Consider the following 16,782-nt stretch of genomic DNA (forward strand, 5'->3'; position numbering starts at 1 on the left):
ATGTTTGAAAAAAAAGCAAGGATATAAACAGGGATCAGGCATTTAATCTAGAAAGTCTTTTACTATAGAATAATAGTACCTCCTGGGATGTGAGTGTGTGTGCCTAATACTGACTTTTTAGAGATTGGGCTGTCTTATCCTGCATTCTAGACTCTCTGATTGTCTCCTTCCTTTTTTCTCTACCTTCTGTATTTCCTATGAATTGGAAGTTAGAGCTAAAGGTGTGATTAGATCCAGGTTAAACATTTTTGGCAAGAAAACTTCCTAGGTGATACTGAGTTTGATCACTGGTTAAGCTGACGTCAGCCAGACCACGGTACTGTAAGGGAATGGTTCCCTTTTGCCAAAATGAGTAATCCAGGGGTACACTCCTCGAAGCATGTGAAGATCAAGTTCCTTAATGGTTTTAGTATTTGTTGGAGATCCTTGTCTGAATCAATTACTTCAACTGAGGCCTGAAAAATGGTATGTTTGTATTTTCTCATTCTATCTCATTTAACAGCTGGCATTCTCCATAAAGAAGAGTTTCCTCTCATCAAATGGGCCTAATTGATTATCTTGAACTACAACTCCTATTGAAAAGGACAGTAATGCTCAATTATTTCTTTTTAGGTTTGTAACATTCAGAATAAGGAGTGTTACAACAGGCGATTTTGCCTTTTTATATTTCCTTCTTAACACCAAGTGACAGATTCTATAAAAAAAATTGTGAACTCATTAAGCTAGGCATCTGAAAGTTAGTCATTTACCCATCAGTTTCTAACGAAAAAATACAATCCTCATAAAACGTCTTTATAATGGCTGAAAGAAACAGTGGGAGAAAAAGACCCCCCAAATAGTTTATATTGGCTGTAGCCACACTGAGTCTCCATGGATAACAAAAGCTCAAGATAAAGTGCTTGAAATAACCTTGACACAATTGGTACTGATAGCCATTTGTACCCTTTAAAAGTAAAACAATTCTATTTATATAATAGGGGTTTTATGTCAATTTATAAAAACAGTGCTTGCTTTGCAGGCTCAACGTAGGATCAGAAATGTTATTTTGGGGAAAGAAAAACAGATGATAAGTTTGCTTAAGTGGCTTTGTTTAAAAAGGGGATGAAAACAGTTCTGTATACTTGATTTTAAAAACAGAAAACCATTTTAACAGAAACCCACAACAAAACTGGCTATAAAGATAGATTCCAATGCAATTATGGAAATTCATTTGAAGAGATTGTTTCTAAAAGCAGCCCATACTGTCCTCGTTTGTAGCAAGCAGAAGAACATCAATTTTGAAAGACAAGTGAAATTAATGAAAGGGAACCAGATAAGAAAAACTGACTGATTCTTGTATTTCTGGGAAAATGGTATTATAATTTTTTTTGAGGAGAATGTATGACTAGAAATTAATCTCAATTGGAGAGCTTTAAAAAGGCTTTTCTTCTCAGTTCTGGAAGACCAAATTTGCATTTTTCTCTATAATACTGGGACACAGATTTGAAGGCAGTGTAAAACCTACACTGTAAGTAAGAATGCTGTCCTCTGATCAGTTTTGTGGGAGGGCAGGGGCTGGGGGAATCTGGTCCAATGAACAGCAACCACTCCGTGAGAGTTAAACGCCCTAGAATCTGTGCCAAGCCCACAGACTGCAGAATTGCCAGATTTTAGTTCCTTTGACATTTAAAAAATAATACTGAAGACTTTGAAATATTATATTTCTAAAGCATTTTCTATATAGAGATGAGCTATCTTTTGAATGAAAGAGACAAACAAAAGATTGATTTTCCAAGCCATTGTGAACAAGTCAACAGAAGCAAAGAAAATAGGATTTGGCGAATTAAGCAAACTAAGTCCATGTGGGAGAAGAAAGAAAGTATTGTCTGTGGACTAATAGCTCCAGTTTTTAGCTAAATAAGTTGGCTGGACATTAACAAGTATATTCTATACTTGCAGAAATACCTGATAAGAACCAATAGTGTAAGCTCAGTTACTTGCCAGTGTAAAGGCTCATTAACGCAGCTAAGGGAAAGCTTTAGATAATCTGGCTATAATCTGGATGCTGCTGCTGCTGCTAAGTCGCTTCAGTCATGTCCGACTCTGTGCGACCCCATAGATGGCAGCCCACCAGGCTCCTCTGTCCATGGGATTTTCCAGGGAAGAGTACTGGAGTGGGTTGCCATTGCCTTCTCCGTATAATCCGTCCCAGGCTCCAGAATCCCTGGGATTCTCCAGGCAAGACCACTGGAGTGGGTTGCCATTTCCTTCTCCAATGCATGAAAGTGAAAAGTCAAAGTGAAGTCGCTCAGTAAGTGTCCGACTCTTTGTGACCCCATGGACTGCAGCCCACCAGGCTCCTCTGTCCATGGGATTTTCCAGGGAAGAGTACTGGAGTGGGTTGCCATTGCCTTCTCCGTATAATCTGGCTATAAGCCAATCTGACCTGGAAACCCTGTCCCAACAAGCAGGACTCTGGCAAACTGTTCCTGGGCATGACAGGAAGAATCAGGAACAAACTATTAAAATGTGCTGTACAGAAAAGCAGAAAGAGATGAGAGCCGCTCGACAGGATCACTGTGATATTAACTAGTGGCACACACACACACACACGAACATAATAATTGGGAAATGAAAGAGTTGAAATTTTTTTAAACCATAAGAAGAAGAAAAAACTTAGGGCATAATGGAAATTCAAGAATAAGAAGATATATATTTAAAAGATGAAGAACCTAAGAAGACAGTTCTCCAGAGAAGACATACAGATAGCCAATGAACACATTAAAAAATGCTCAGCATCACTCATTGTTGCTGCTGCTGCTGCTGCTAAGTTGCCTCAGTCGTGTCTGACTCTGTGCAACCCCATAGAGGGTAGCCCACAAGGCTCCTCTGTCCCTGGGATTCTCCAGGCAAGAATACTGGAGTGGGTTGCCATTTCCTTCTCCAATGCATGAAGTGAAAAGTGAAAGTGAAGTCACTCAGTCATGCCCGACTCTTAGCGACCCCATGGACTGGAGCCTACCAGGCTCCTCCATCCATGGGATTTTCCAGGCAAGAGTACTGGAGTAGGGTGCCATTGCCTTCTCCCACTCATTGTTGGAGAAATGTAAATCAAAACTACAATAAGGTATCACCTCACACCAGTTAGAATGGCCAACATCAAGAAAATCCACAAATAAGAAATGCTGGAGAGGGTGTGGAGAAAAGAGAACCCTTTTTGCACTGTTGGTGGGAATGTAAATTGACACTGACACCACAGAGAACAATATGGAGATTCCTTTAAAAACTAGGAATAAAATTACCATATGATCCAGCATTCCCACTAACGGGCAGATACCCTGAGAAAACCATAATTGAAAAAGACACATGTACCCCAATGTTCACTGCAGCACTATTTACAATAGCCAAGATATGGAAGCAACCTAGATGTCCATCAACAGGTGAATGGATAAAGAAGTTGTGGTATACATATACAATGGAATATTACTCAGCCATAAAAAGGAACCAATTTGAGTCAGTTCTAGTAAAGTAGAAGAACCTAGAGCCTGTTTGTAAACTTACAGTACAGTAAGTCAGAAAAACAAGTATCGCATATTAATGCATATATATGAAATCAAGAAAAATGGTACTGATGCACCTTTTTGCAGGGCAGGAATAGAGACACAGACATAGAAAACAGACTTGTGGAGACAGTGAGAGGAGAAGGGGGACAAATTGAGAGAGCAGCATTGAAACATATGCATTACTACATGTAAAACAGATAGCTAGTGGGAAAGTGCTGTATAACACAGGTAGCTTAACCCAGTGCCTATGACAACCCAGAGGAGTGAGTGAGTGGGGGAGGTGGGAGGGAGGCTCTTGAGGGAGGGCGCATACATATACTTATGGCTGATTCAAGTTTTTGTATGGTAGAAAACAACACATTGCAAAGCAATTGTCCTCCAATTTTAAAGAAGATGAAGGTAAGACTGGAACAGGGAGGTCAGAATCCTTAGAAAAGGAAGGAGGGCAAACAAAGTGGGAGAGAAACTGATGAAATCTATTCAGAGCAGGAAAGGCCATGTTAGATGGAGGCTGAAACTAAGACCGGGTGGAGAGGATGGCGTCTGCACCACGATGCTGGGGAAATGACAGTGGAGGAAGGAGCCTTACAAGGCTGGGGAAGCAGGGGACTTGCTTTTACCTTGTTGGTGAGCAGGTGGCACACTTGGGGAACATAATCAATGAGACAGCCTCCTCCTGGAAAAGCTGGGATGTGAAGAGCCGAGGAGCCGCCAAGTGCACTGAAAGGACAAGAGTACAGTGGATACTTCTCTTAGGGCTCAAGCAACTTACGTGACATTCCCAACACACTTGGTTTCTCTTGTCCAAGTCTGCCCACCAACTGCCTGAATCAATGAGGGTGAAATTAGGTGCTTCACTTTATGATTCCATTTCTATATTTTAATCCATTTTGTTACAGCAGCATGTTCACGTTTCACATAACAAACAACTAACAATTAATGACAACTCATGATCCTATCACAAAAGTACAGATAAGCATATTTTGATTGGCATAGGTAAATGTCTTACCAACACGAATGGGTTGTACCTGTTACTGAAACACAGACTTTTATACTCTTAATTATGCCCAATTCATAATTGAGCCAAGCAAAGATACGTCATTCATTAAATGTTGAACTGATGTGCCGGTGTTATAGAGAACCAAAGGGACTAGTTGTGAAGCTCACGGCTTGGCAGCCTTGAGCAGCCTCTTTGGACTTTAGTTTTCTTATTCTTGTGAGTGAAGTGAGTGAAAGTCGCTCAGTCATGTCCGACTCTTTTGCAACCCCAGGGACCATAGCCTGCCAGGCTCCTCTGTCCATGGGGTTTTCCAGGCAAGAATACTGGAGTGGGTTGCCATTTCCTTCTCCAGAGGATCTTCCCAACCAAGGGATCGAACTCACGTCTCCTGCATTACAGGTGGATTCTTTACCACTGAGCCATGTGAAGTAGGTGGTTGAGAGAAGGGGATGCAGTCACCCCGGTGGTTAGGCAACCCAGGCAGGTTTTGTAAATGAGTGCAGAGAACCAGGTAGGGTCTGGGGATTTTGCACACAGTGGGAAGGGCTCCCATTGCTCAGCCTCGGCTGGTTTCTAATATGTAAGGAACACACGCCTGGTCTCATCAGATCCTAATTTTTCAACTGAAGCCAGAAATCCAGATGATTTAAGCTCTCAATTTTTAAATGGTGTTAAGCAGTTAAGCATTTTCTGAAATACTGGTCTGGAGTCTGTGGGCCAATATGGGTAGAAAGTGAGCAACTAATCACAGTCAACGCTGACATTTGATTCATCTAAACAAGAAGGGACAGTAAAAAATCATCAATCCAAGCACTGAGACACACTGCTGATCTAGAAACAGTTTCCAGAACTTTCCTGGAGATTCTCTTTTCAGTTTAAATTAACTGGCATAGAATTATTAAGAAAATTGTTCAGAACCTTATAGCATGCATTTTGTATATCATTCTTAATCTTGATTTCATCTTTTGTCCTACTCTTCTTTGGTCCTAATTTGTTTTTCTTACTTGAATTTTATTTTAATGTGTATATTTCTATGACCCCGTAAACCATTTCTTTAAGACAAACAGGATATAAAAAGACTCCTCAATCCCTTAATGCTGTGATTATTCATTATCCAAGTCCCCACAGTAATGAGATTGTAAATGGAAACAAAATATTTGACAATAACGGTCTGGAAAATCATTCTCAAATAGTTTAGAGCAGAGAGACTCAGTCTAGAGTTTGTGGTCTTCCCTGGTGGCTCAGTGGCAAAGAATCTGTCTGCAGTGCAGGAGATGCGCGTTCGATACCTGGGTCAGGAAGAACCCTGGAGGAGGAAATGGCAACCCACTCCAGCATTCTTGCCTGGAAAATTCCAAGGATAGAGGAGTCTGGTGGGCTAACATCCATGGGGTCACTGAAGTGACTGAGCGCACACACACTCACAGAGTTTGTGGAATAATATCTGTAACTAGCTAAAGGACTCCAGGACCAGCCTGTCACTCTGTTGACTACAGATTTCTGAAATTAATTTTTTTAGGTAAAAATGAATATTATGTTTATTTATGGGAATGAAAAATCCCAAGAAACAAAATTTCAGGTGATGCAAGTAACTCAACACAGAGTGGAAACATTCACTGTTGACTTAGCCTCCTCAGAAGATAAGTAAAACGCATTACTCTGACAACTGAGAAGATTCTGAGACAGCGTTTGACTAAGTATGACATTCATGAATCACATACACCCTGTAACTGCACAGAATTAGCAAGAACGTCATTTCCATTTGCTACTCTCTGAAGAGACACTAGACAAGATTTAGCCTCAACTCTGAAGAAAGCTAGGAAAATTCCTGTGACTTTCTGTGAACTAGAGGAAGGCTTTCTGTTTCCTCTTACGTACGCAGAAGTACACAGAGGGTGCGCATCTCACTCCAAGGGTCTAATGGTTCCATTAGGATGGAAAACTGATTAAGAAGAAAATTTTAAATTACGAGAACAATAAATCCAGTATCTATAGCCTGTGGTTTTTGGTGAAATATCTGCATAACAGAATACTGAGATTCAGGCTTCTCATAGGTTACTTAGAGAAACAATCTTCAGCATAATAAACCGACACCCCCTCCCCCCAACCAAATGATTTGGATAGTTCCCTGGAATTGACAGCACTGGACTTTGATCTGTATAAAATACTACAGAGTAAGTTTTAAATCATTCACTACATTGAATACAATGAGTAAAAACAGTATGTGAAAAATCAACTTGAATCTCTCTCTCTGCTTCTGAGATACAGCCATTTAACAAAATTACCTATAACAATAGAAAGAAGCAGAGGTTTGGAGAAACCCAAAGGCCGGCTGCTCAACTGCCAGGGCCATCTCTCTGCACCCTGCTTCTGTGATTATCAAGAACTAACTCTGGTCGCTAGGTGCTTTCCCATTATCTAATTGAACCCTCTCTACAACTCAATGAGGTGGAAATCATCACTGTGATATTACAAGTGAAGAAATTGAGGCTCAGAGAGCAGAAGAAACTTCCCTGCAGTCACACAACAGGGAAATAGTACAGCTGGGATCTGAATTCAGGGAAGCCTGTTGCTAGTGTCCAGGCTGCTGTGACTGCTGAATTATGCACCTCCCTGGGGAGGGGGTGTGTGCTAGGTCATTTCAGTCGTGTCTGACTCTTTGCCACCCCATGAACTGTAGCCTGCCAGGCTACTCTGTCTATGGGATTTCCTAGGCAAGAATACTGGAGTGGGTTGCCATGCCCTCCTCCAGTGGATCCTTCCGACCTAAGGATCAAACCCATGTCTCTTACATCTTCTGCATTGGCAGGTGGGTTCTTTACCACTATGCCACCCAAGTGGGGGTGGAGTATAATCTTGAAAGGGCTGCAAGGATGGAAAGACACACTGGGGGTGACTACCAGTGAGCGGGGTCAGGATTTCAATGAGGTTAAAGGGCTTCTAGAAGCACTCAGCGGAGAAGGCGATGGCACCTCACTCCAGTACTCTTGCCTGGAAAATCCCATGGATGGAGGAGCCTGGTGGGCTGCAGTCCATGGGGTCGCAAAGAGTCGGACACAACTGAGCGACTTCACTTTCACTTTTCACTTTCATGCATTGGAGAAGGAAATGGCAACCCACTCCAGTGTTCTTGCCTGGAGAATTCCAGGGACAGGGGAGCCTGATGGGCTGCCATCTATGGGGTCGCACAGAGTCGGACACAACTGAAGCAACTTAGCAGTAGCAGCAGCAGAAGCACTCAGACCACCACAGAAGCACAGTGCTGCACAGCTCATCTCCCTTTGCAACTTTCCACATGGCAGCAGGGCAAGCATTCCTCCTGATTTTGTTCATACCCAGATGGTCAAACAACCAGATTCACTGCATCTCGGATGTGATGGACCAACCACTCTGTCATGTTCAATTGTGAACGACTTAGCTGTGCAGGGGAAGGAAGCCTCAATGTGTGAAGCACTTCAGATACTACAAAGGATAGTTTTAAATCAGAGTTGATTTCTTAAAGGAAACTCGCTGCACTCTTTATTTAACTCAGTAGTTTTTCAGCCCATGAGAGTTCTGAACCTGACTTCCAGCATTGCATGCTGATAAGTGCTGCTGATTCATGTATAAATATCCGCCTCATGGGTAAATATTTAACAGGCTTGCTATAGCCTGAATGCTGCCCTGATCGTGCTGAATAAACAAAGTCAAGTGCCATGAAATAAAAGAGCTATTATGTTTTCAAAGGGTGCAAGATGGAGGAGGTAAGGCCTTGTGATCTCAAATCCTTTAATATTCATGAATCAAAAAATACTATGCTGAGCATGTACAAGAGAAAACTCCCTCTCTGCAGGCATGCCCAGCTTCACTCAGCTCTTCTCAGGAATGCAGGGCTGGCTGGAGAGAAGCCGGGCCTCGCTAACCCACTCTGTGGCTGAGTAGGGGCTAGGGACAGGGTGATGGGGAGATCAAAGGGACCACTGGGGCTGTTGACTCTTCTGATCTCTGGAGCAGTTCAGGGAGAAAGGTGGGTTAAAAGATGGAAAAACTAAATTGGTGTGCCAGGGTCTCAGGCTGAACTTGAGAGGAGAGGGTGAAAAGGGCTGCTTTGATGAGAAAGTACCTTCTATCTCCTTATGGGATGCAATGAAACATGAAACTAGCTGATAATTCATAGAACTGAAACTGAGTCCATGGACAGAAATGACAAGGACAAGGCCAGAGCTGGAGAAACCTTTCCACCTTTTGTGGAGGTAAACAGACCCAAAGGTAGCCAGAAAAACAATTCCAAGTCTGTCCTCCTTGGGTTCTAAAAGTCAAATATAAGAACTGTCTATGTACTAATATTATTGTTTCCATGCAAATACAGCTAACTGAGCCTCTGTGGACCTTGCTCGGTCTGCAAATATTCAAAGCGTCTCTAATATTGCAGACTTGACTTGGCTACAATCAATAGCATAAGGAAATATTTTGGGGCATTCTGGCGTGGAAAAAGGCAGGCAATCAACCTGTCTGCAAGCTTGACTTGGGACAATGGGTTTTTAACCCATTATGAAATAGTAACTCCCCTCTGTTCCGGTGGGGCCTTACCTATAGGCCAAATAAAAATGAAGAAAACGTTGACTTAGCACCAGAGAAAACCAGAAGGGTCACTGATTTTCAACTGCAGTTCTTGCTTCTACCAAGTCTGCTCTCTTTGGTCCTTCTCCACTTTCCCCTGAGTACAGTGGGGATACTACTACTCCAAAAAGACCCACCTCTCTCAAGGGTTAAAGTAACAATTAGAGTTACACTAATATGAAAATGAAATGTTCCCTTGGGATCTCTAATTTTCTTGAAGAGACCTCTAGTCTTTCCCATTCTGTTGTTTTCCTCTATTTCTCTGCATTGATAGCTGAGGAAGGCTTTCTTATCTCTCCTTGCTATTCTTTGGAACACTGCATTCAGATGCTTATATCTTTCCTTTTCACTTCTCTTCTTTTCACAGCTATGAAGAGGTGACAAGAATACACAGAAGAACTGTACAAAAAAGATCTTCACGACCAAGATAATCACGACGGTGTGATCACTCACCTAGAGCCAGACATCCTAGAATGTGAAGTCAAGTGGGCCTTAGAAAGCATCACTATGAACAAAGCTAGTAGAGGTGATGGAATTCCAGTTGAGCTATTTCAGATCCTGAAAGATGATGCTGTGAAAGTGCTGCACTTAATATGCCAGCAAATTTGAAAAACTCAGCAGTGGCCAGAGGACTGGAAAAGGTCAGTTTTCATTCCAATCCCAAAGAAAGGCAATGATAAAGAATGCTCAAACTACTGCACAATCACACTCACCTCACACACTAGTAAAGTAATGCTCAAAATTCTCCAAGCCAGGCTTCAGCAATACGTGAACTGTGAACTTACAGATCTTCAAGCTGGTTTTAGAAAAGGCAGAGGAACCAGAGATCAAATTGCCAACATCTGCTGGATCATCAAAAAAGCAAGAGAGTTCCAGAAAAACATCTACTTCTGCTTTATTGACTATGCCAAAGCCTTTGACTGTGTGGATCACAATAAACTGTGGAAAATTCTGCAAGAGATGGGAATACCAGACCACCTGACCTGCCTCTTGAGAAACCTATATGCAGGTCAGGAAGCAACAGTTAGAACTGGATATGGAACAATAGAGAGGTTCCAAATAGGAAAAGGAGTACATCAAGGCTGTATATTGTCACCCTGCTTATGTAACTTATATGCAGAGTACATCATGAGAAATGCTGGGCTGGAGGAAGCATAAGCTGGAATCAAGATTGGCTGGGAGAATATCAATAACCTCAGATATGCAGATGACACCACCCTTATGGCATGAACTTCCTGATGTTCAAGCTGGTTTTAGAAAAGGCAGAGGGACCAGAGATGAAATTGCCAACATCCGCTGGATCATGGAAAAAGCAAGAGAGTTCCAGAAAAGCATCTATTTCTGCTTTATTGACTATGCCAAAGCCTTTGACTGTGTGGATCACAATAAACTGTGGAAAATTCTGAAAGATGGGAATACCAGACCACCTGATCTGCCTCTTGAGAAACCTGTATGCAGGTCAGGAAGCAACAGTTAGAACTGGACATGGAACAACAGACTGGTTCCAAATAGGAAAAGGAGTACGTCAAGGCTGTATATTGTCACCTTGCTTATGTAACTTACATGCAGAGTACATTATGAGAAACGCTGGGCTGGAAGAAGCACAAGCTGGAATCAAGATTGCCGGGAGAAATATCAATAACCTCAGATATGCAGATGACACCACCCTTATGCCAGAAAGTGAAGAGGAACTAAAAAGCCTCTTGATGAAAGTGAAAGTGGAGAGTGAAAAAGTTGGCTTAAAGCTCAACATTCAGAAAACGAAGATCATGGCATCCAGTCCCATCACTTCATGGGAAATAGATGGGGAAACAGTGGAAACAATGTCAGACTTTATTTTTCTGGGCTCCAAAATCACTACAGATGGTGACTGCAGCCATGAAATTAAAAGATGCTTACTCCTTGGAAGGAAAGTTATGACCAACCTAGATAGCATATTCAAAAGCAGAGACATACTTTGCCAACGTAAACGTTCATCTAGTCAAGGCTATGGTTTTTCCTGTGCTCATGTATGGATATGAGAGTTGGACTCTGAAGAAGGCTGAGTGCCGAAGAATTGATGCTTTTGAAGTGTGGTGTTGGAGAAGACTCTTGAGAGTCCCTTGGACTGCAAGGAGATCCAACCAGTCCATTCTGAAGGAGATCAGCCCTGGGATTTCTTTGGAAGGAATGATGCTAAAGCTGAAACTCCAGTACTTTCGGCACCTCATGCAAAGAGTTGACTCATTGGAAAAGACTCTGATGCTGGGAGGGATTAGGGGCAAGAGGAGAAGGATGAGATGGCTGGATGGCATCACTGACTCGATGGACGTCGGTCTCAGTGAACTCTGGGAGTTGGTGATGGACAGGGAGGCCTGGCGTGCTGTGTTTCGTGGGGTCGCAAAGAGTCGGACATGACTGAGTGACTGATCTGATCTGATCTGATGGCAGAAAGTGAAAAGGAACTAAAAAGCCTCTTGATGAAAGTCAAAGAGGAGAGTGAAAAAGTTGGTTTAAAGCTCAACATTCAGAAAACTAAGATCATTGCATCTGGTCCCATCACTTCATGGGAAATAGATGGGGAAACAGTGGAAACAGTGTCAGACTTTATTTTGGGGGGCTCCAAAATCACTGCAGATGGTGATTGCAGCCATGAAATTAAAAGATGCTTACTCCTTGGAAGGAAAGTTATGACCAACCTGCTGCTGCTGCTAAGTCACTTCAGTCGTGTCCAACTCGGTGCGACCCTATAGACAGCAGCCCACCAGGCTCCCCTGTCCCTGGGATTCTCCAGGCAAGAACACTAGAGTGGGTTGCCATTTCCTTCTCCAATGCATGAAAGTGAAAAAGTGAAAGTGAAGTTGCTCAGTCGTGTCCGACTCTCAGCAACCCCATGGACTGCAGCCCACCAGGCTCCTCCATCCATGGGATTTTCCAGGCAAGAGTACTGGAGTGGGGTGCCACTGCCTTCTCCAATGACCAACCTAGATAGCATATTAAAAAGCAGAGACATTACTTTGCCAACAAAGGTCCGTCTAGTCAAGGCTATGGTTTTTCCAGTGGTCATGTATGGATGTGAGAGTTGGACTGTGAAGAAAGCTGAGCGCCGAAGAATTGATGCTTTTGAACTGTGGTGTTGGAGAAGACTCCTGAGAGTCCCTTGGACTGCAAGGAGATCCAACCAGTCCATTCTAAAGGAGATCAGTCCTGGGTGTTCTTTGGAAGGAATGATGCTAAAGCTGAAACTCCAGTACTTTGGCCACCTCATGAGAAGAGTTGACTCATTGGAAAAGACTCTGATGCTGGGAGGGATTGGGGGCAGGAGGAGAAGGGGACGACAGAGGATGAGATGGCTGGATGGCATCACCGACTCAATGGACATGCAAACGTTTGGGTGAACTCCGGGAGTTGGTGATGGATAGGGAGGCCTGGTGTGCTGCAATTCATGGGGTCGCAAGGAGTCGGACACGACTGAGCAACTGAAGTGAACTGAACTGAATATGAAAATAGCACCACACACTCCAAGAGAGATGTTATTCTAGAATGCCTCTTGTGGGAGTGTTTCATGTCCAGGGTTACATCAAGTCATGGTCAGAGATGTGTGAAGCGGTCTTGATGTTTCGTTTTTGCCTTTGAACCGGTTTCCGAGGGACAGGAAGTTGACCTGGTTGCCTCCTCCACAGCAGGGTTCAGGGGAGTGTGAGGGCGAAGCCTGAAAATGGAGAACTTCAAGGATGATAGAAGGACACCATCCGCCACTGGCCCCAAAGTTAGGAGAAATCCTAGAGAAAGGTGAGCCTTCAATTCAATCCAATAAACATGAACTATATGCCTAAATCTGTTTCTGGACTTGAGTTTTCCATTCTGAATATAAGACTCGGGCACCACTTTTAACTCCTTTCAAGGTAGAGAAATGCCAGGGACCTCAAGAATCTAGGGCACTCTATAATGAGAGAGTATGTTTCCTGGTAGCGTGCCAGGAAAGCCATTACAATAAAACAAAAGTCACTGTTATTTACTGAGTATCCACTTTTGCCAGGCATTCTACTAAATGTTTCATTAGCTTGAAACCGCCCAAGAATTCTGCCAGGCAGATCTAATTAGCCCAACTTACAGATCAGGAAACTGAGATTCTAAGAGTCTAAGTATCTTGTCCGAGATTATGCAGCAAGTAAGTTGCAGGGTTTGAATCCGAGTCTCTCTGGTTCCAAAGCCTGTGCCCTTCTTTAGAAATTTTTTCATAAGAAGGATGGTGTGGAATTTCTAAAGCTCTAATCTCTACTAATCCCTACCTATATACTGAAACAGCAGTAGAAGTGGCTGAAATTATCCTCAGAAAGCCTTCATCCATGAAATTCATCACCTTGTTATCCCACTTTTTCTTAAGATATCATGTCACAAGCTATTACCTGGGTAGGATAAAGAAAAATCATATGTAGTTTCCAAAAGTACAACCACACTAAGCGAAGAGTCTGGGTTTTGTTGTTGTTGTTTTCCTAACTGGATTTTCTTTTTCTTAGAAAAGCATTTTCTACCGCTGTTGTTAGCCACTGTCTCATTTTATAGATTCAGCTTTGAGCCCTTACTTAAGAGCCTCTCCACCCCTCAGTTAAACAAAATCAGAGTGTAATTCAAAATACTGAAAATCTCAATGACTATAACAGGAGAATAAAATAGTATAACAGGAAAATAAAATAAAAGATCGGCATGACAAGCTACAAGTAGGAGAAAATCTGGGAGTCACGCTGGATGAGACGTCACTGAGACATGGATGTGGGCCTAGCTGTATTCCATTTGTGCACCTGATCAAAAAGTTCCACTAAGCGTACCTCAAGGCATAAAATCAGATCTTATTATTCCATTTGTTGTTTCCCATTTTTAGAGGAACATATAAAAATGGAAATGTTCTGAGATGGGGTGAGTAGGATTAAACACTCAGAAAATGTTCCTATTTGGAGCAAGGTCTAAAGAAGTTGAAATGCTGAGTTAAATTACCTAGAAGGTTATGGAGTTATTAAATAGAGTAATTTTAAAAGGTGTAGGCATACTATAATGATCAAATTTGAATCAGGTAGTCTTTGCTAGATCTGGGTTCGATCCCTGGGTTGGGAGGATCCCCTGGAGGAGGGAATGGCAACCCACTCCAGTATTCTTGCCTGGAGAATCCCCATTTACAGAGAAGCCTGACAGGCTACAGTCCATGAGGTCACAAAGAGTCAGACAGCACTGAGCGAAAAAGCACATACACATTCTTTGCTGACTCGCAGTATAAAAGAAGAGAATTTAAAAGGTAATATGGAGGATTTAGTTGGTAAAATGAATTCTCCACAGAATTGTGTGGTGAATAACTGTTCCATTTATGAAGTTTTATGTGTAATATTAGGCACTAATACTGAGTGCTTTACATGAATGATATCATTTCTTCTTCACATCAATCTACAAGAAAGGTGTTGTCCCATTTTACAGATAAGAAGGCTAAAGCTTAGAGAAGCCACATAACCCTCCTTGAAGTCACACAGGTGGTAGGCAGTGTGTGCGTGCTAAGTTGCTTCAGTTTTGTCTGACTCCTTGGGACCCCATGGACTGTAGCCCGCCAGGCTCCTCTCCTCTGTCCATGGAATTTTCTAGGCAAGAATACTGGAGAGGTGGCCATTTTGGCATCTAGGTCTCTCTGCCCTCAGTCTACCACTCTTGGGTCTTCACTGATCACTTCTGTGACTACTGAATCCTGATCTGTAGGCCTGACATCCGGTTCCCTGTGTGCCAGGCCCATCAGGCTCCTTCCGGCCTGGGTGTCTTCAGGCAGATGCCTGGGCTGACTGAGCCCTGAGGCAGTGCCAGGAACACTCATTAAACTTATGTAGGTACCTGAAGTTGAAGCGGTTAGGGATGTTTTCATCCTAGGCAAATGAACCGTTAGAAACTCTGAGGGCCAGAGGACTTGATGGGCACTTTCCAGGAGAAAGGAAGGGAAATACAAGCAAGGAAACTTTATACTTCAAGAAATACAAAAGATGAGAATATTTTAATTGCAAACAGAGTCTGTCTAATGACATGAACACTAACCAAGTTTTTGTTCAGAAATGTGTTTAAGTTTGTTAACATCTCAGAAAAGCCTTTAAGGGACAATCTTAACAGATGTCCACCATCAGGATTTTGTTAGCATGTGGAAAAGCATTTAAAGTAAGCCCTGGAAAACAACAATGAACTTAGCAGATGTTCTATTAAGATCTGGTATGAACTACTTATAATGATGCCTGGCCACGCAAGACATGAACAGGCGAAGGGAAGGAAAAGCTTTTCCCCCTCTTACTGTATGTTGATCCCTGGCCTGTTACCTGCAGTATGATTCCATCACAATTTCTCAAACACCAGTCATTAGGAATGAGTGAATTTGTTATTTACAACTTTGAGACTCCAATGAATGACTTTATGGCTCTGCTACTATACAGGTAGAGGTTGTTGTTCCTATGAATTACTTTTGAAACATACTGAGAAAAATCAATACATATCAAGTATATCAAATCATTACATTGTACACTGTAAATATCTTACATTTTAATTTGTCAATTATACTTCAATAAAGCTGGGAAAAAAATCAATGCATGTAATAGTTACCCTAGACTAAACCCACAAGCATTTTTATAACTCCCTCCTCCTCATTGTACACAGGTTTTAATCATGGACAAAAGAGAAAAAAACACCATCTGTCTGACCAGGGTAGAGAAATGTATCCACTTGATTTCTGTTTGTTGGTATTCACTGAAGGTTCAGGCCTATGAATGGGCCTCCCTGGTCGTTCAGATGGTAAAGAATCCACCTGCAATGCAGGAGACCCAGGTTGGATCCCTGGGTTGGGAAGATCCCCTGGAGGAGGAAATGGCAACCCACTCCAGTATTCTTGCCTGGAGAGTCCCAGGGTCGGAGGAGCCTGGTGGGCTACAGCCCAAAGGGGTGCAAAGAGTTAGATATGACTGAGCGACTAAGCACACATGCTATAGGCCTATAAACAGCATAAATGACTTCCTACATATAGCACTGGTCTCTGCACTCCAAGAGCTAACCTGTAGGGAGCTGGAGCCTGGCTTTCACACACCAAGATTGAAAGGATACCAGGAGATGCAGTTAGCCAAGGTACTAGTACACAGCACTTTATAATTTGTTTCCAAAGTGCTCCTCATTTGGGTTTTTACAACAGGCTTACATAATAGGTGGGGCTTCCCAGGTGGCATTAGTGGTAAAGAACCCACCTGTCAATGTAGGAGACATAAGAGATGCAGATTCAATCCCTGGGTCAGGAAGATCCCCTGGACTACGCAAATGGCAACCTGCTCCAGTATTCATGCCTGGAAAATTCCATGAAGAGAGGAGCTTGGTGGGCTACAGTTCATGGGATTGCGAAAGAGTCGGACTCAACTGATTGAGCACTACAGGGTAGGTTCAGTTCAGTTCAGTTGCTCAGTCGTGTCCGACTCTTTGCAACCCCGTGAATTGCAGCACGCCAGGTCTCCCTATCCATCACCAACTCCCAGAGTTTACCCAAACTCATGTCCATCAAGTCGGTGATGCCATCCAGCCATCTCATCCTCTGTCGTCCCCTTCTCCTCCTGCCCCCAATCCCTCTCAGCATCAGAGTCTTTTAAAGTGAGTCAATTCTTTGCA

At 42.7% G+C, this 16,782-nt stretch overlaps 1 protein-coding gene across 5 annotated transcripts in view; it reads right to left on the reverse strand.

Annotated features, from left to right (window-relative positions):
* Positions 1-16,782, reverse strand: part of BABAM2 (BRISC and BRCA1 A complex member 2) — a 478,108-nt gene that overhangs the window by 95,020 nt on the left and 366,306 nt on the right. For all 5 annotated transcript variants that reach the window (XM_027555768.1, XM_027555767.1, XM_027555772.1 and 2 more), the window contains one exon: positions 4,163-4,262. In XM_027555768.1, the coding sequence (XP_027411569.1) occupies positions 4,163-4,262 (100 nt within the window). The remainder of the gene's footprint in view (positions 1-4,162; positions 4,263-16,782) is intronic.

Source organism: Bos indicus x Bos taurus, chromosome 11, assembly GCF_003369695.1.
Source record: "Bos indicus x Bos taurus breed Angus x Brahman F1 hybrid chromosome 11, Bos_hybrid_MaternalHap_v2.0, whole genome shotgun sequence".
NCBI lineage: Eukaryota > Metazoa > Chordata > Mammalia > Artiodactyla > Bovidae > Bos > Bos indicus x Bos taurus.